Source organism: Notechis scutatus, chromosome 1 (assembly GCF_049901735.1).
Source record: "Notechis scutatus isolate UNSWTSFEM ecotype Mainland chromosome 1, rNotScu1.2, whole genome shotgun sequence".
Taxonomy (NCBI): Eukaryota; Metazoa; Chordata; class Lepidosauria; order Squamata; family Elapidae; genus Notechis; species Notechis scutatus.
The window spans coordinates 229363130-229383424 of NC_142009.1; the positions used below are offsets into that span (position 1 = coordinate 229363130).

At 40.3% G+C, this 20295-nt stretch overlaps 1 protein-coding gene across 44 annotated transcripts in view; it reads left to right on the forward strand.

The window, feature by feature from the left end:
- CTNND1 (catenin delta 1) overlaps positions 1–16880 on the forward strand; it is a 66629-nt gene extending 49749 nt beyond the window's left edge. For 18 of the 44 annotated variants that reach the window (XM_087950539.1, XM_087950515.1, XM_087950521.1 and 15 more), the window contains 9 exons: positions 147–215; positions 1884–2011; positions 5003–5153; positions 6234–6426; positions 8006–8120; positions 9202–9286; positions 12467–12514; positions 13875–13963; positions 14863–16880. In XM_087950539.1, the coding sequence (XP_087806665.1) occupies positions 147–215; positions 1884–2011; positions 5003–5153; positions 6234–6426; positions 8006–8120; positions 9202–9286; positions 12467–12514; positions 13875–13963; positions 14863–14874 (890 nt within the window). In that variant the 3' untranslated portion in view covers positions 14875–16880. Of the gene's footprint in view, positions 1–146; positions 216–1883; positions 2012–5002; positions 5154–6233; positions 6427–8005; positions 8121–9201; positions 9287–12466; positions 12515–13874; positions 13964–14509; positions 14567–14862 lie in introns of all 44 variants that reach the window. The other 26 variants (XM_087950531.1, XM_087950506.1, XM_087950511.1 and 23 more) reach the window with 3 other exon arrangements.
- The last annotated feature ends 3415 nt before the right edge of the window (positions 16881–20295 follow it).

Below are 20295 nucleotides of genomic sequence, written 5' to 3' on the forward strand. Positions count from 1 at the left end.
TGAATCTCTCCTTGTGCATTTTTCCTTAAGCAAAAGAATTCAAAGTTTGGGACTATATTCCTTGTGTCTGGCTATACTATAGGCACTGAGTGGGGTCTTGTATCTTAGGATTTCTTTTCGTTATGTTTCTTCTTTTTCTTTTCAAGGTAAAAAGCAGGCAGAGGATCCTTCTACTGATATAGTTGACTTCCCCAAAAGACAAACCCCTGCAAAAGGTAAGGCTTCATTTGCTGTTGGAAGAACAGTAGTGCAGTGAAAACAGCTTTGTTTGCACAGGGCCCTGAATTTGATCCTTCCTAAGATAAGGCACCAGTTGATGATAAAAGCTCTTTGTCCAAGATCTGGTGAACTATTGCCAGTCAAAATAAGCAGTATCGAGTTAGCCCTGTCGAAACTCGTATCTCGAAAATGCATCCTGTAGCATTTATGGCAATATTGTCTGGGAATTCTTTTAATTCAAGCATATCTGGAAGATTTGTAGAAGGTTGAATTTGATGGACAGTTGTGTTGTGAGGACAGTTACGTTGTGATACAGCTTCCTATATTTCTAGAATATATATTTTTTTCTTTCAACTTTCTCCTTTCGTTGGGAGAACTTTACTTGTTCTTCTTCAACTACATTTCCTATATGGATTTTGTTGTATGCATTTGTCCTTATATGTTTGGCTTTAGGAAGGCAAAGGTGGTAAGCCATATACTGCTGAGAAATGTTTTATTGGAGGTTTGAGTGAAAGTACAATTTTTCCTCCAGCCTTAATAAACCACCTCAAATCTAACAAAAGTGTGACTCATAGGTGTGGCAGGAAATTACCTAATTGTAGAATGACCAAAGCAGTTGAAAAGGCAGTAGCCTTATTTATGAAACTATTGCTAAATCTGGGAATAAAACAAAGCACACAAATATTCTTAGTCACAGGAAATGGCCCTTAATAGGAAAGGGCTAACTCCACCTCTTCAGATTAGAAGACGGGGCTTAAAGCATCTTTCTATCTATCTATCGAACTGAGGAATCTGCTTCCCTTTAGTTTTAATACTCTGACTTCTAGAGGACACCAGTGGCTTTCCATTGGCTCCCTCTTGGGAGCCAGGAATGTAAAAGAAGGAAGAGTAGATGAAAACCAATGTTCTCGCTGTCCAAAAGCAGTCCCTGCGATCACCTGCCAGCAAGAGGTTGCAGCTAAGAGATCTGCAAAGAGTTGGAATGCAGAGGAGCCAGTTGCAATGCCAGTTTGAACTGCCCCCAAATAGCAGGACTGAATGAAGGTTGTACACAAACACACTTGTTCACCTTGATGGACTAGGCATCAGCTAGCACCAGTCTTGCAACAGCCTGAAGGCAAATGTGTGTGTGTGTGTGTACAATTATATATGTGTGCAAAGTGTTCTTGAGTGTGCAGCACAAACTAGAGATCCTGAGGAACACTTCAATCTTGACTTCCACAGTAATGTATAAACACGGTGGGGAATCTTGATAAGTCCTTGTAGTGGTTTCATATCCTTTGCTGGAGAGTGGAAATGGATTTAAGTACTAAAAAGCATCCTCCTGAATTGGGTCCCATTGATGAGAGTCCACCTTTCTCATTTAAAAGAATTCTCTGCTGCCTCTTTCCCCACATCATTAACAGAAACAAAATACACACGAGGAAGCAACACATGAAAAGTTGCAGGTACTAGTTAATTGGCCAGGAAGAAGACACAAACACACACACACCTTTCTTTTTCTAAATTTGAAAGAACAAGTGTTGATACTAGACACCTTTGGAAGGCTGGTTGGAAAACGCCGGGATTGAGAAGGTTCTCTTAATAGATTCCTCCAGGGAAGATCTGGAAGGCATCCAGTTTGACCGGATTTGTGTGTAATCGGTTCTCTTTTCCTCTGCTAGGCTATGAACTCCTCTTCCAGCCAGAAATTGTCCGCATTTATATTTCATTGTTAAAGGAGAGCAAAACCCCAGCTATCATAGAAGCCTCAGCAGGAGCCATCCAGAATCTGTGTGCTGGTCGCTGGACGGTGAGTAACCGCATAAAAGAGAAGCAGTGCTTGTAAGTTAAATACTTTCCCCTTAAAATTAGTAACTCCCAACAAAAGTATTACATTAAGCTAGCAAATGTTGGCTGGGTTTGCAAATCTTTAAGTCCAGATGTTCTGTATTGAACAAGCCACTGTGGCCCCCTATCTTAAAGAGCTAAGTCGTAAGTCACATCAAGGCAGAAACAGACAGGCAACAAAGAGATTAATGATGACCATCCCTCAAAATTGCAAACTTCCAAAATAGCCATAGCTTGTTTGCTGCTTCCTTGTATGTTGAAGCTGCTTTTTCATCACAACTGTATGGATTGGTTAGACGTTTGGGAAGGGCACAAAACTACAAAAGTCAAAACAACTGTAAGCAGGCTATGCTTTCCCAAAATCACATTAAACCAAGCCCAAAGATGCTGTTTGATAGATGCCAAATGCAATCAATCCAAGTGTCTGACTTACCAAAGGCAGAAACGGACATATCTTAGTCTATGTAAGAGTAATAGTTGATGTGATGCAACCCAGCTTTATATTTACAGGTAGTCCTCGACTTAGAACCATTTATTTAACAACCAGCCCTCACACTAAACGACCCTTGCAGAGTCCCTGCAGTCATGTGGTCATAGTTTGGGTAATTGGTATGTATTTCAAGAGTTACAGCATGCCAGGGTCATGGGATTGCCATTTGCGATCTTCCCAGCTGGCTTCCAACAAGCTGAAGGCAATAGAAGAAGCTGGATTCACTTAACAACTGTGTGATTCACTTAACAACCACAGCAGAAAAAGGTTGTAAAATCGATGGAATTTCTGGTCTCAGTTGTTGTAAGCCAAGGACTACCTGTAAGCCAAAACACAACCAGGCATTCCAAAAGTATTAAACTAAGCCATAGATGCTGTTAGACAACTATGTAAAATCAATCAAGGTGTCTATCAAAGTCAGAAACAGACATGACTCAATCATTGTGTGCAACAGTGACTAAGCCAACTTTATATTTATTTTTGTCCAGCATGTTGATTTGACCTTGTAGTGTAAACATTACAAGAATTTTAAATTCAGGTTGGCTGGTTCCAATAAATTTGCCTTTTAATTTAAAGTAAACAAAAAATGCTATTCTCTCCCCTCCTGTAGTGTTTGGAGCAATAGCTATGTTGCTCATTTTGTACCTTTCTATCGATGTGGCTCCATTCCTAAGAAAACAAAGCAAAAGTTAAAATACTCTTCCACCAACAATGCTATATAAAGGTTTGCTATTGTCACCATTGTTCCTTTCCTTTCTAAATAAATGTCTAGAAGCACTCAAGATCCCTTATGTGAGCTTCACAGTTTTCTGCTTGTTATAACAGAGCAATACAAATTTGATACAATACCTATATTTCTGTATTACAAAAGTACAAATATGTAATACAGTAGTAACAAATAAGTAGTATCGGTAGAAAATTGGCAGTAGATGTATTAAGAGAAAGAACTGGAGAAAAATAATAAAATTTAAAGACCTGCGAAGAGAAGTAGAATGACTGTAGAAAAAGAAAATAAATCAGTACCAATAATAATAATAATAGGCACTTTGGGTGCAATTCCAAAATATTTGGAGCACTGCTTGAGAACCATCCGCATTGACAAAATCACCACTAATCAATTGCAGAAGGTAGCTTTACTTGGAGCAGCTTACATCCTGCGACGATACGGTTAACCCCATCAAACAACATTTGCATATCACAGGTCTTTGAGAAGGACTCAATAGGTAGACAAAAATGCCAAACCCAGTCTGAACATCTGGCTGACTGTGATGATTAATACTAATAATGCTAATAAATTAAAATATTAATAGACTACTTCCTATACTCTAAACACCAAGACTCTTTCAATGTGATGAAAGATTTGGCGGTAGCTAATGGTCAGTTTTTCTCTCACCATTTACTCCAAACAATTGTCTGGCCAGAAGGAAGCTAAACTTAGTCCAACATTTGTGCCTGTAGTTTCTGTAAAATTCTTGAGTTTTGTAGAAAACTATGCTCAAAGTTTAAAGCCCAACTTGAAAGGAATCCATGGAAACAGAATTCCCTCTCTGTATGGGAGAAAAGCAACTATGGACAGATTAAGAGGGAACAGAGAAACGAGCCAATTGTCCTTCCCCCTTCACTGCCACCTCCCCCCATATATATTTTGTTCTTATTCTTCTTTAACGTATCATATCTAAGTATAAAAAGATTATCTGATGTGGCATTCTGAATGCATGTCACTGCCTTGCAGGTTCCTCCAAGTTGGTGGGATGCATGCAATTGTAGGTTGACTTGTAAGATAGTCTGTAGATTAAAGATTTTGATTTGCAGAATGTCCAATCAGCATTCTTGTGGTTAACCCCCTTTCCCAAATTTGGACAGCACATACGCAATTTTGTTCTCTTGGTTAGCTGATCCAATTTTAAGAGGAGCAGCCTGGAAGAAGTCAGAAATTAACTCTGCTATTTTCACAGCTGCTGAAACTTACCGTTCAAATCTCTTCAAATGAGAATTCAGTCGGAGACTAAAGATGTTACACGTGTGGACTCTGATAATGATGAATTTCTAATATAGAATAGTGAAAACTAATGAAGTCAGCATTGGTGGCAAAAACTTGCTGGTCATGACCAGTTTATTTGGTCATGAAAAAATACATGTTCAGTGGCAGTATTTGAGTTGACAGTCAGCTTTCTTGATAGAATTAATCTCGTTTTTTAGGAAGACTATCAGTTGATCGATGTAGATGCAACGCTGGAAAATAAGATGCTTGAGAACAGCCTTCATCAGTTTATTATCCTCCATATGTTCTGGGCAACAGCTGCCCTAATTTCTAGACAGGTGATCAAAGGTTGTGCCGGCTTGAGTTAGTAGGAATTGGAATCCGTGACTGAACTCTTAATTCTAGACAATGGCTCAAGGTTGGAGAGCAATTTGAATGATGTCAGCATATTCTGAGCTGAGGATTGCTGTTTTTCCTTACAGTATGGGAGATACATCCGCTCTGCACTGCGCCAGGAAAAAGGTCTCTCCGCCATTGCAGACCACCTGACCCATGACAGCGAGCGTGTGGTGAAAGCAGCATCTGGAGCCCTGCGCAACCTGGCAGTGGATTTCCGTAATAAGGAGCTGATTGGTAAGGGGGAAAAAACAGGAGGAGAAGCTCTCTCCTGCAGTGGGATGCACCATTTAAGGGGGGGAAAAAATCCCCTAACGGTCATAAAGTATTCTTATTCAGACGTACCAGACTATCAGCTGCCAAATCAAAGGCTATGTGCTACTTCCCAATCAGCATCAGAAATGGATGGCAAGGCAGGGCCAGTATAAAGCTTGCATATCCTCCTCCCCTCCCCACCCCACCCCTGCCCCCAGGGGGAAGCCCTCTTCGGTCTTTGTAGCATACAGTTTCCTGACCTCCTTTAGAAGGTGGATAAAGAAAAGGAACCTGGTTTGTCATTAACCGCCGGAATTTTATGAAGTTGAAAGCAAGGGAGGGGAATTAGTGGCCCTCCCAGATATTGCTGAAGTTTAACAGGGTGTGGTGTGTGTGTGTGTGCTGGAATTTGTAGTTGAGAAATATCTGGAAGATTGCTGGAATCTGATCTCTGGCCTAAAATCCCGCTGAATGTATCTTTGCTTGATGTACTTCAGAGCTTTGAGGTCCGTTCCTACCTCGCCCCAAAAATAGCATTTGAAAAAGTGGGTTTGACACTTTTACCTGCTCTGTGCTGTTCTAGATTAAAAACACCAGCTTTTTGGGAAACTACAAATCATGATATATGTATCATTTTTCTGAAACACAAAAAAAGTAGTTTGTATTGTGGAGGAGCAACCTTTTTAGGGTCCATTCCCTCTGGAGTGCAGTGAGAAGACCTTTCATCTTTTGTATCTTTTCAGTGTTAGAACAATTTCTTCTGTGTGCTGTATTTAACAGTTTCATTAATTATATATAATGAATTCATGTGCAATTATATATTTTGTTTCCTGTCTCCTTTCCTGTTGTGTAATTTACGTCTTGGCTGCCATCTGTCTTCTCTTATCGTTTTATGCCATTATCCTGATTATGTATTACCATCTGCAGTCCTTCCAATATTTCACTTGTGAGCTTCCAGGAAATTCTTGCATGCAGTTTGCAGGATGGAGGCGCTGACGGCCACTGTTGGTTTTTAATGTTTCTTTCTCCTCATTGTGGCTCTGATGTTTTACCCACTCCTAGGTAAACATGCCATTCCCAGTTTGGTGAAAAATCTTCCAGGAGGACAGCAGACACAGGCAAGGAACCTCTCTGAAGACACAGTGATTTCTGTGCTGAATACTATCAATGAAGTCATCGCTGACAATCTGGAAGCAGCCAAGAAACTGCGGGAGACACAAGGCATTGAGAAACTGGTGCTCATCAACAAATCAGGGTGAGGGGGAGTTTTGGGCAAGGGGGAGAAGTAAAGGAGGCTTGCACTTCTCTTTGTAAAAGTTTGTCTTTTAGATTTTTTAAAAATATTAAGAGTAATTGTATTAAAATTACAGTAATAACAAATTTTAAAAAAGAAAAAAAATAGAAAAATGAAAAAGAAAAATAACAATTTGGTCAAGAAAAACGAATTATAAAGAAATAACTTCCCCCTTCATGATAACAAATATACACAAATTTAATAACTTATCATACAATAAATCCTTAAAGCTTCATCATGTCAGTCCCAGTGTCAGCAAAAATCCATTAAGTGTTAGCAGAGATGCCATAACAATTTTCACCTTGAATCAAATAAACCAACTTTTAGTCCTTCCTTTTACTTTTATCAGTCTTGATCTTTAATGCTTTCAAATAATGCCCTAGAACAGAGGTCTCCAAACTTGGCAACTTTAAGATTTGTGGACTTAAGCTATGCTGGCTGGAGAATTCTGGGAGCTGAAGCCTACAAGTCTTAAAGTTGCCAAGTTTGAGGACCCCTATCCTAGAACTTGATTTCTTTCCATGTTTTCTCCATCCCTTTTCACAAAATTCTTCAAAGCTTTATTTAACAAGTCTCTTTTGTAAAAACCAATATAAGAAAATTACCCGGGTCACTCTCTTCGTTTATTACTTGTATATCCCTTTTAATTATTAAGACAAAAGCCAATTACTTGTGTAACATCTGGGCATCATCTTTTCTCATGTGATTCTTATAGCCTATCATTTTTAAAATCCACTTTCAAGTCAGTCTTAATCATGTTAGATAACACTTATTCCTCTTCCATGGCATCTCTGAACTCCGTCTGTCTATAGAGGCAGATATTCTTAAAAGTAATTCCAAGGGTCCCTTGTTCAAAACTATCCTATTTATTATTTATTTATTTATTACATTTATATGCCACTACCTCACTTTCCAAACAGCCTGGCTGGCTTACAATAAAATGTCCAATGTTGAAACATTTTGCTTCATTCTATATTTATAGGTCAAATTTGAGTGTTCGTTTCCTTTAACTTTAATCTTTAGCTCCTTCTGGTTCTCTCTAATGTCCAATTTTTAAACTCTTATTTTATATTTTTTAAAGAATTCAAAGCAAAAGCATTTCCCACGGGAAGGATTCTTTATAATTAATTCCAAACTCGTTATTTCAAATTTATATGGTCCATTTGTAACTTTCTAAATTCAAAATGTAATCACCCCATTGCTGTTTATTACTCCCCCCCACACATTTTTTAAAGTCCTTATACTTGAATTTAAAACTTATTTTGCTGGGAAACTCACCGAGTGCTATAATATTGGTCAGTCCAAAGCTTCCTAACAACTATAAAACAGTTAACAAGAATTACCACAAGTGAAGGAAGTACTTTGAAAGGTACTCTCTGTGGTTGACTATTCCCTTGTCTTTTTATTCTCGAAACCTGCCGGAAACAACTGTCTTGTGGTCTCCTAGTGGGGAGCAGTTGTCTGGAGCATTTGCAGGTGCACTCGAGTCCTTTGCTTCTTTTAGATTTTTATAATACATTTTGCATTTTTTTCTCACTAGGAACCGATCAGAAAGAGAAGTCAGAGCTGCTGCTCTTGTGCTGCAGACCATATGGGGTTACAAAGAATTGCGGAAACCCTTAGAGAAGGAAGGTTGGAAGAAATCTGACTTCCAGGTACCTGGGGGCTGAAATGGGGTTGTGGAAAGACTGGGAAATGGGGATCTTGAGTCTGAAAGCTACTTCTGTGGGCCAAGTTGGTTTTATTCACATACATTTATTTATATATAGCTTTCATATGCGATGGGCACTTCACTGGTTAAGATGCTGAGGTTGTTGGCTGGAAAGCCAGCAGCCCAGGTTCGAGACTCAAGTGCCATGTGACAGAGTGAGTTCCTATCCTTGCCTCAGCTCCTATTAGCCTAGCAGTTTAAAAGCATGCAAATGAGAGTAGATAAAATAGATACTACTTTGATGGAAAGGTAACAGTGCTCTGTGACGTCATACTGTCCATACAAATGTGGAAATGTCTTCGGACAGCGCTGGCTTAATGGCTTTGAAACGGAGATGAGCACTGCCCCCTATAGTTAGCAACGACTAGTGGAATAAAATCTGCAGGGACTCCATTTTTTACCATATGCTATATAAGATGTGTAATAGCTTGAACCCAGTTCAAGACAGTTACTATTGTTCTGTCCTACCTCAGGCAGTGTCTACAGTATGTTTCTATCTCTTGCCCTCCAGGTAATTTCTGTGAAGTGGTTAGATTGAGATTCCTTAAGGGTCATTGCTGAATGGGGGCTTGGATGCTAGATCTTCCCAGTCCAATCTCATATGAGGATGATTGCACTGCTCCAAACAAGGTGAAAAGTGCTGTGTTCATGCCATCAGTTGAAAATGTAAATTTGCAGAACATAGCTGCATCCATCATTGGCCAAAACTTGCTTTTATGGTTTTGCTTCCCCTCTATAGCATAGGTGTCCAACTTTGGCAATTTAAGACTTGTGAACTTCAACTCCCAGAATTCCCCAGCCAGCCATGCTTTGCTGGGGAATTCTGGGAGTTGAAGTCCGCAAGTCTTAAAGTTACTAAGGTTGGACCAGCCCTGAGTGTACTCTGGGTTTATATATGTGCACACACAAACACACAGAATCATGAAGTTTCCAAGGACTGGTTGGCAGCAGATCATGCCAAGGACAGAATAAAACAATAATTTTTCATTATAAATGTATTGAATACTTCCACTATCTTTCCACAGGTAAATTTGAACAACAACTCTAGAAGCCAGGGTGGCAACTCCTTTGATGACAGCACCTTGCCTCTCATTGATAAAAATCAAAAAGGTAAATGTTTAAATGTGGTATTCTTACAGATATGTATGTGTACGAAGAAAGAAGTCCGGATTTGGATGTCCTTGGAGGCTTCCATGCAGTAGAAATAAATAAAATGTGTCATGCTCCACCTTTAGTTCAGCTTAATGTGCATTAATTGGTAGCACTGCACTTAAATCAGATCAAAGTCTCTCTGAGGCTAAGGGAATCGGACACTAATCTAAGATTGCTTGAGCCTGTGTGGTGCTCTCAACACAAACTGGGGTACAGCTGCTCTTTTCTAAAGCATTATTCCTGTTGTCTTACTGCCCACACCCCCCCCATATTCACGGCAGAGGGCTAAAACCCTCGGCGCCTTTCACATTTTTTTTTTTTAAATATCAACCCACATTTTTATTGACAGGAAAAATGCTGTTCTTGGATGCATTTTACCTGAGGAGCAGCTCCAAAAGTAACACTTTGTTGTGCTGATAGGAAGAACAATTGTGATCAGTGTGTTGGAACAATTCAGCTTTTTGTATAAGCTGTGTCTGCCTGCATCCCGCCTCCCTCCTTTGATGGAAGGGATTCTAGGAAGTACAGGTAGTCCTTGACTTACAACCATTCGTTTAGTGACCGCTCGAAGTTAAAACAGCACAGAAAAATGACTTTTGTCCATTTTTCACACTTAGGACTATTGTAGCATCCCCACTGTCACATGATCAAAATTTAGACCCTTGGCAGCTGGCATAGACTTTATGACGGCTGCAGGGGTCCCAGGGTCATGTGAACACCTTTCGTGACTGTCTGGCAGGCAAAGTCAATGGGGAAGGCAGAGTCACTTAACATACAGTGGAACCTTGGCTCGTGAACGCTTCTGTTTGTGACCAGATCGGGTTCCGAGCAAAAAACCCACCCAATTTTTAAATCGGGTCACGATTCAAAAATTGGATGCCGAACAAACCAGGCCACGGCCACAGATTCCCTTTCCGCGCTGATTTTCCCTTCTGTGCATGCACAGTCGGTCGTGCTTCCAGTCAAAACCAAACCGGGTTGCAGCTGTAGTCCTGGAACTGATTACAGTGGCGACGTGAGGTTCCACTGTACATGTTACTAACTTAATGACTGCACTTAACAACTGTGGCAGGAAAGGTCGTAAAATGGGGCAAAAGTCACGTAACAACTGATTTACTTAGCAAAAGGAAGTTTGGGCTAAATTGGGGCCGTAAGTGGAAGCCTGCCTGTGAGGCTCTTGGCCTTTGCTCCCCTGCTAGGGCCATGATGAACACTGCTGTTTGAGGCCCATTAAGTTCTGTTCTAGCAGTGGGGTTTTCCGGAGCCCATAGCAGCCAGTGGGTTTTAAGAAAATAAGATTAGATAGCTTGAAGGAAGAAGGCTCTTGTCAGTGCTGTGTAATCCAATCACTTGAGCCTTTTGTCTGGTCTGTAATCTATCAAACTACAACAGATAATTACAGTTCCTACAGAGGATAGAAATGTGTGAGTGCAGTAGGTGGGTTCTTATGCGCATTTATATTTAAGCTTCAATATTTAAAAGTGTGGGGAAAATCCTTTAGATCTCCTCTCTCAGATAAACTTAATTTTTCACCCTTCTTCTGGGGTGTTACATTTCCTTGACTAATGCTTTTAAATTATATAGTGGTTAGTTTTTTTTTTTAAGGGTTATTGCAGTACCAAGAGTTGAGATGAAAGCTTTGTTGGTCAAAATATAAATTATGTCTCTATGGAACAAATGATTTTTTTTAAAAAAAAGAATCAAGATAGTTTATATTGCAAACAGAACAGACACTGCAAACGGGACAGAAAAAATCAGTTAAAACGGAGAATCATTATCAAAGAGCACTGCCCTCTAATGGTAGTTGGGCATTTTTAGTATGATGAAAAGGGGATTAAAGAAAATTTTACGCAGCCTATTGGAGATAACATAATTTACCTTTAAGGGTAAATGAGAGAATACAGAAAAATTATGAACAGGAACTGGTGAATGCCGACCTTATATCCTTGATCAGCTGGAAGGTTCAAATCCAGGAAGCCCCCATTGGTACAACATCTGCTCATCAACTTTAATATCACTTCCCAATGGAAAGGCAAATGGGTTGCTGGATGCCCAGCCACAGGAAGACATAAAAAATGACCCCACAAAAAAGGTGCCAGGCTTTGAACTACCACATCAGCAGTGGACAAGCCTGAATAAGATTCACACCTCACATGGCATATGCCAGGACTCTGTATAAATGGGGCATAATACCCTCCCCTCAGTGTGGCAGCGGGGGTCCCACGTCAAACTGTAAATCACCTCGTGACCAGTTGTAAACTGAGGGCATATTGATTTTTTTAAAAATATAAAGAATTCTGCACATCAGTGGTTAGATGGCCTAGACATCGGTATTTAAACATAGATCTTTTTGACATTTATATTTTATTGTGTTCTACTAACATAGATGAAATGTTAATATATATTGCTAGTCCATATATGTTATGCCATACGCTAAATAAATAAAATTTAAGAATTTATCTAAAAGATTTAACACAGGTAAAAATAAGAACTTCTCAAGTTGTACTCAAGTTCAGGTAGTCCTTGAGTTATGACCACAATTGAACCCAAAATTTATGTTGCTAAGTGAGAAATTTGTTCAGTGAGTTTTACTCCGTTTTACGACTTTTCTTGCCACTTAACATTTGTTAAGTGAATCATTGCAGCTGTTAAGTTAGTAACACCATTGTTGAGTGAATCTGGCTTCCCCATTGACTTTGCTTGCCAGAAGGTCACACAAGGGGATCACATGATCTCCGGGACATGGGAACCATCATAAACTGGTTCTCAAACCTCCAGATATAAATCACATGACCAGACAGATGCTGCAATGGTCATAAGTGTGAAAAATGGCCAGAAGTCATTTTTTTCAGTGCCATTGTAAGTTCGAATGGTCACTAAACAAACTGTTGTAAATTTAACCAGTAAAAGAGCGAGAACAATAGCCATGTAGTTCCAGCTCTAATATTATGGTATTATATATAAATGTCCCTCCTCAGATCTACAGTGCAGAAGTTGACAAGAAGATTCTAAAATCCTGTACTATTTCTACTTAATACTTTTAAATACACTACTTAAAATATTTTTTAAGAAACCTTACATCTGCAGTTCAGGAGAAATTCTGTACTCTTCACCATTTTAATTTTATTTTCTGTTTAGACAAGAAATCCTCTCGGGAAGAGATCCAAATGGGGAATTTGGGACCAGGTACGTAAGTTTCTGTCTTAAAGCTTTTTGACCAATCTAAAGCAGCTTTTATTGGATAAATCCATCACCCTTTGCAGCTTCAAAAAAAAAAAAAAGTGCCAAAGCACATGTGCTCCCATATCTCTTTGTGCATGCCTACTTAGCAGAATGTCACCGATCCATTTCATTGTGGAGATCCAAGGGCTTCAGTTAGACACAAGTAATCCTCTACTTACAGCCACAATTTCCACATCACCAGGACTTCCATTGCTAAGCAGGGTGGTGGTTCAGTGAGTCACACCCAATTTTACAACCTTTTTTTGCCATGGTTGTTTAAGAGAATCACTGCAGTTGTTCATGAATCATTAGGTCATAAACGAATCTGGCTTTCCTCATTGACTTTGATTCTCAGAAGTTGGCTGGGAAGGTTGCAACTAGAGATTACATAACCCTGGCAGGCTGTAACCTTCATAAATGTATGCCTTTTGCCAAGCGCCTGAATTTTGATCGTGTAACTATCAGGATGCTACAGTTGTAAGTGCAAGTTGTAAGTAATTTTTTTAAGTGTCATAACTTTGAATGGTCACTAAACGAATGATTATAAGTTGAGGACCACCTGTACTTGCTTTGAATAAACCACCTTCAATTACTGAGCTTGTTAATCTTCTGGGATGTTATCTTTAGTACTTCATAGCTGGGATGCCTTCATCACTTGTTACAGCAAATAGTGACATTAAGGAATTTTGCGGGACAATCTAAAAGTCTCTAGCTTTACCGGAATGGGATCAGACTATACGGATTCATAGCTCATTGCTATTTTTCATGGGCCTGCAGCTACTGCACACACAAACCTAACCCTCATATTGATCAAACTCTTTCAGGAATTATGCTTGGTGTGCTTTAATCTTTGAAACCAAAATGAGTCAGTTAATGACTTTATTACACTGCAGAATGGAGAAGAGTTTCTTCTAAGCCAAGGATTATATTTTAACTTTGAGCAATGTGCCAGAGGCTACCCTGAAAAAGAGAGAGGAAGAGTCAGAACAAATTTGATTTCTTTTCCCCTGAATTGCAATTAAAATTAAATATAATTCATACGAATTATTTAATTTCCATGATGAGTAGCCTCGTGGTGGCTTCGGTTTGGCAGTTCCATAGGGCCTAGCTTGCAGGTCACATTATTGGTGACAAGAAGAAGGGCAAGAGTGCAAAGGATTAGGATTAGTGTGTGTCAGGGAAATAAAAGATGACACTTGTTTGCTGGTTGATTGGTAAGCAAGAACGTGATTGTGGAAGAGAAAGGGAACCATTATCTCTGCCAGCTTCACCAGAGTTAGGCCTGTGAGAAATTCCCTCCCATCATTATCTCTCTTGATTTCAGACTATTCTACATTGAATGAACGGGACCATAATAGGACATTGGACCGGTCTGGAGAAGAACTGGAACCTATGAAGGGAGCACCCTTGGTGGTAAATATTGGGATTTCAGTGGATGGAGATCTTTAGAGAAGCCTTCTTGGTCAGTGGGAGGAGAGACAAGGACATTCTTGCCCAGCTTGATGGTCTCCTTATATTTTGATCTACACTCCCATATTTTCTTGGCACTGTGGCTATAAGAATTACAGTGTAAAACAGTTGGAGGCCAGTTATTTGGAAAAAATAGCTTCTGCACAGAGGAAGCCAGGAAAGAGCAGAAATTACTGCACTTCTATGATAGTAGTTTTTTAAAAAAATGAAATTACTTTTGAGCAAACTTTGAACAGCCAGACACTTTTAAGAAGACAGTGTCTTGAGAAAAAGGCAAGTATTAACCATTTCTCCCCACCCCCTCCTTTCAAAATGATGTTAACACTTTTTTTTAAAACTGAATGACTAACCCAACCCTGTTGACTTTTCTCTCTCCATTTGACCTCTCCTCTGCTTCTCTGAGTGGAGTTTTAGTTAGGCTTTTAGTTTCTCCCTTTCTCCCACTTGGACCCAGTGTGCTGTTCTTACTAACCATACCTGTGTCTACAGCAGGAGGAAAGGCACGAATCCCTTGAGGAAATTGACCAGTTGCTTTATCCTCCTATGGTATGTCTTTGCTTTCTGATATTAACCCTCTGTTTCTGTGTTTTTAAAAAAAGGGAGGGGTGCTGAATCCTTACTTTCCCAATCACTTTCCCAATCATACTTTCCCAATCATACTTTCCTAGGGTTAAATCTTGTGCATAAAGAAATTTGTATTTGCTTTTGAGGATGAGCAACACTTACATTGCCGAGGTTTGAATTGATTGATGATTCTATGGGATTAGATTGTCATGGATAAAGCTCTGCCCTTTGCTGTTTTTCACAAAAACTGATGTTAACTTATTTGTGTTTTTCCACAGCAGAAGATCTAGAGATGCTACCATCTGCCTTCTCAGTTTTGGGTTCATAACATATTTTATATAACTCTTGTGATGAAATGGACTGAGCTTTTTAAAAATCTTGGGGCCATGTAGCCAAATGACCGGCTCCCTGAAGCCCACAGGGTCTCACATCTCCCTGTAGAATTTGAACTTCTGGACGTCATATTTTGTTTTTTATTCTTCAAAAAAAAAAAAAAAAGTAATTCCTAAAGACCAAATACTCTTGATGGATCTCATTACACAACAAAGGCAGATACTTTAAAATACACATTTGTGATGCAATCGACAGAAGCTAATGGAACCAATCGGAGCAAATGGATCTCAGCCAAACTCAATCATACTGGAACTTATTTTTTATTAAGGGGATGTTGACTCTCTTCTTCCAAAAAGCAGAAAGAGAGAAGCCATTTCCATCTTCTCTTTAGCCTATAGAATATATTTTTGTGTGTGTCACTCATGTTTGCAACAAAGGCTACTGGGAATACTGGAACATTCCTAGTTGGGGAGAGGTGGTGGTGTGGGGCAAGATGACAAAGGATCAGCTTGCAAGTGATTGCATTTGGGTCATCTGCCCTTTAGGATACGCCCCTTTGAGACAGTAACTTCTTTATCCTCATAGGCTTGAGGACAAACAGATTTGTCTCTTTTCTCCCCTTCTCCTGTCTCTTTAGTTGCTTCTTGATGGCCTTTCTGAGATGGATCAACTCAAGAGTGTAGGAAGCTATTTATTTGTGGGGGAAGAGATGCTTAGGGCCTAGCGCTTTAAGGGAGGGAAAGAGGGTGGAGGACGTTAAATGACAGTTGGTGGAAGGGGGCATAGTCTTCATACCTAGAAGTGTCCATTTTGCCTCTCACGGGAGAGGGCAGTGTGATGCATCTGGTTTTGGGTCGCTGACTTAAGTGGTGAGTGCCTAGATTGGGCCACAAATTGCTTAGAGAGCTGATGAGATAGAAAACTTGGTGATGCAGGAAGTATGAGGGATAGAAGGCCATTTGTAAATATTGCCCAAATCCTCCCATGCAGGCAAGGGAATGAAACTATGATCGGTCACTATTTACATGTGCCTTTTCTTTGCTACTGTGAAATAGCTTGGTGCTTTGGCTAATTGCAGGTGCAGAGGGCCAATCCCTAGACCATAGAGATTTTGGCACAGAGTTCCCTCCTGCTCTCTCTCTCTCCCTCCCTCTCCCCCCCCTCTCTCCCTCCCTCCCTCTCTCTGCAATCAGAGTCCTGCTGTTGCCCTGGATGTAGTGACAAAATTGGAGAGGGGTGATAGAGGCCACTGTGTGGGGGGAGACCAGGAACTAATCTGTCACTAAAGCTAAAGGCTCAAGGGTGAGAGGAAGGAGAGAAAGAACTGTTGGGTGAGGATCGCAATGTGCACCTTAGTGGGTTGCTTCTTCAGGGAATAAGAAATTTAGAGTCTGCTTACAGGTCTCTGCCTTTAATCTGCAAGGTAGCAGTAAAATGGGCAATCGTGAATTACTCTGGGCACCATATTGGTGCCGGTTGCCCTTTTATTGTTGAAGAGGACTGCGGCCTCTCTCACCCTCACAGCTCTACTTCCATCAAACAACTGGAAGGAACTCAGTTGCGCTTGACTTCTCTCTGCCTCCCCATTGCACAAGAGGGAAGGTCTACAGTAGAAAAGTCTTATTACTGCCTCTTCTTTGCCCCAGTCCAGTTTTTCTTACCTTTTTTGGGGGGGGGGGGGAGGGGAAATTAAAAGATATAAATCAAGGCCCTCTGCAGGGTTGCGCAACTTTTTCTAATGTAAAACACTATTTTCTTTTTTAATCCAGATGAACCAAAACTACCCTTCCCCACTGACCAATTCAGTGCTATAGAAAAAACTAATCACTGACTTGTTTTTTTTTTGCTTTTCCTCTGCACCCCCCCCGAGGAAGGGGACATCCTGCTGTTCTTTGAGACCTTACTCATTCTGCAATGCTTTTAAATTGAAATGATTTTTATATAAATAAAGTTTTAAAGTGTGTATTTGTTAAAATGGAATTGACTGATCCAAATCTTGTCGAGTTTGTCTCTTGCTGTCTTTCGTGATGACCAATCCCTGCACCATAAAAATAGGTTTTGCTTACTTCAGGAGGGATTAATTCCTCCTGCCTCCAGTGTGTTGATATCCCTGTTCTAAAATAAGCTCTGTCAAATGAGGATTCGACCCAGTTCTTAATGGCCTTCCCAGCTTGGCTTTTGCTCATGTAAAGAGAGTGGGATCGTAAGCAGGAATAGGAGGTTCTAACGTAAAATTATAACGTGCAGAACACATCTCTGTTTCTATGGTGACAATTTTTGTTTGGAAGATTGGGTCACCTTGGCAGAAAAAGGAAGCACGTTTTCAGAAGGCAGGTCCTCCTAAAATTGATTTGTAGAAAGATCCCAAGTGGACAAATCATTTAACCCTCCCTCCCTTGCTGATTGGTCTCCTCCTGGGCTGCAACATCCTATACCCTTCCACTTCAGACATCAGAGATGAGACATGCTACCTGTGCCCGCTCTTCCTCCAATTTGAGTTACCTCCTGAGAGCACTGGTATAAAAGGTTTTTTATAAATAAATAAAAAAAGGATGGAAATGAACCTTAATTCTTTAGAAGCAGTAAGAAGATGGATGCAAATACTGATTTCAGGATCTGAGAAAGAAAACACAGCACCTGTTATTCGTCATTGGCGGATACCTTATAAACAGAATAAGCTGCGTTATAACTCATTGGCTGCTTGTATGCATCTGTAAGGATGCTGGTAGTCCAGGACATGTCTGGTGACTGCACACCTGATAACCTTGGTGTTCTAGATCAGCAAAAAAATCTCCCTCAACCTTTTGGGCACCAGTTACCTGTTCCGTGGTCTGAGGTTTTTCTGTGGACCAGAGGGCGAGGTGGTTTCGGGTGCTGCCTGCATCCTGTGCACGGGGCTTGTTTGCACGGACCAGTTTCTGGCATGCTGCGGACCAGTGCCAGTCCATGGACCCCTGTTCTAGATAACTAATTTCAATCCCCCTGGCCATCCATTGGTCGTGCTGCCTCGTATTTTAGAGCAGGAAATAACAACTGGGAATCTCTGTCCTAGGACACCAGTAAAATAGGAGAAAATATAGTGAGCAAACAGAATATTTTTCTGTGCTGATGGTTTTTCTACAGAAGCATTAGGGGGACTTATCTGAATAGTGCAACCAGTGTTAGTAGTTTTGGCATGAGGTCAGATGTGTCATCTAGTCTTCTAGAAAGGTGCCAGGAAAAGCTCTTTTCAAACATCAGCTTCAGGGTTCTGACTTCACAGGCATGGCTAACTGGCTCTTGGATCACTCCTTTGAGCTTCATGTTACATGTGATGCATATAATATGGGGGATGCAGTGGAAAGAAGTTAAGGGGGATGTTTATGCTTTACTAACTTATCAATAAGGATACAAATCAGGTCGCTTGAGGTCAGAGCCTACCCGGAACCCCTTCCAAAGTTGTCACTGAACTGTAGTTTTTATTGTGACCTAGCATCATGTTGTGAATTGTTATATATTGCATTCCTTGCAGGTGTTGCTAACTTTTAATTAAATGCTAATTAAGTCTGCAGTTGCCAAAAGAGCCAATTGGTCTGCATCTGTAGAGATGCAGTGTTGAGATAAGGAGAAGTAATAGCTCCGCTCTATGCTTTACCAGTCAGACTTCATCTGTGATAGTTGTGTCCAGTACTGGTCACTATGAGGACACTGAGAACTTGAGGGTGAGGGGAGAAGTCAAGAAGAACAATACAGATGGCGACGTGGCTTATAGGGGCTAAATCCTATGAACAGTTAAAAGGCCTGAGAAAGTTTAACCTACAGACAAAAAGGCTAAGGAAAGGCATATTAGTGGTCTTGCAAAATTTGTGCTGGCAGAAGGAAGAGGGTGTGGATTTATTCTCCATCATGCCTAAGCAGGCTAGGGCAAGAACCTACAGGTGAAAGCTTTACAGAGAAATCCAAATGAAACAAGGAATTCCTTGACAATGAGAAAGAACTATTAAGCAACGGAATAGCCTGCTTCCTGTAGTCATGGATGCTGCTCCATTGGAAAATTTCAAGGAAAAGTTATCATGGAGGAATAGCAGGCGTTGGTGAAAGAGCAGACACCCAGGAAGGAGCATGAAGGGGAAAGCCAAGTAAGTCAAGGTAAACCAGGTTACCTCTCAAGGTGGCAATTCAGATCAAAAGATGGTCCCAAACAGCAGGTTAATCTGTAGGTCATCACTAATTGAAATGGGTCATGGTCTTTTTGGTATAAGAAAAGAGCTGAAGTGGCTTAGCTGGCCGAACAATAAAATTCTCGGATTGTTTTACTTATATGCTCTCTAATGATGCTCCGAATTGTTTACTTCCTGCAGCAGCCTTTGCTGCTCTGGTGCTTTACAGATGGGTAGCTGCCAGTTCTTGGAGTTGTAATCTCAATTTATCCACAGAAAAGAGCGGCCTGCCCTATACACACCTCTCCATTTGAGATGCTCTTGTGCAACAGAACAACTGAGTCAACAAACCAGATTTTTCATGGTGAGCAAAAGGTGTAGAATGTCTCAAGTCAATGGCGTAACTGATAAGGAGAGAAAGATTCCTTTCTGCCTCCAAATATAGCAATAGGTTGGGTCCCCAGCACAAAACCCTGCCTGTTGTCCTTTTACAGCTAAATTGTTTTGGCCAAGTGTGCATCTATTAAAACGAAAGAATATTTGTGCGATAGCAATTGTGATTCTGAAATGTTTTCTCCAAGATTCTTTCACAGAATTGTTTCCATTTTAGATTGGGTAGACAATTGCAAAGAGATTTCTAGGTATTTATTTCCAAAATTTATAAACTTGCCTCAAGGTAACTCTTTTTAATAAGTTTCATTAGACTGGACTTTCAGTGCTTGGATTATTTATTTATTCTAATTATAATTAATAAAACCACCAAACCTGCACTTGTGACACCAGATGGCTAACATAGATCTAGAGAAACACAATAAACCACAAACGAACAGCAGAAATACGTACAAATATAATTTCTGTTTGAGGCCTAGAACTTAGCCCCAGCAAATACAAAGAGAGCATAAAAAGAGTTTTCCCTGGCCCATTGCCTGATGCTTTTAAAGAGTTTTTCAACCTCAGCAACTTTAAAAATGCGTGGACTTCAACTCCCAGCATTCCTCAGCCACCATTCTCAACCTGAAAAGTTGGTTGAGATAAGAGAAACGCTGCTTTTAATGCTTTGCCAAAAGCAAGCAGGGTCAGACGTAAGTATATGGGATGTATGCCAAAAAGAAAGCCAGGATTTTGGTCAGGAATACAAGAAGTCCCTTCATCTAGCAAGAGCTAGGAACAAGATGCATGCAACAACAAGCAAAAGGCCAGACATGACAGAAATCCATTTTTGCTGAGAATCTACAACTC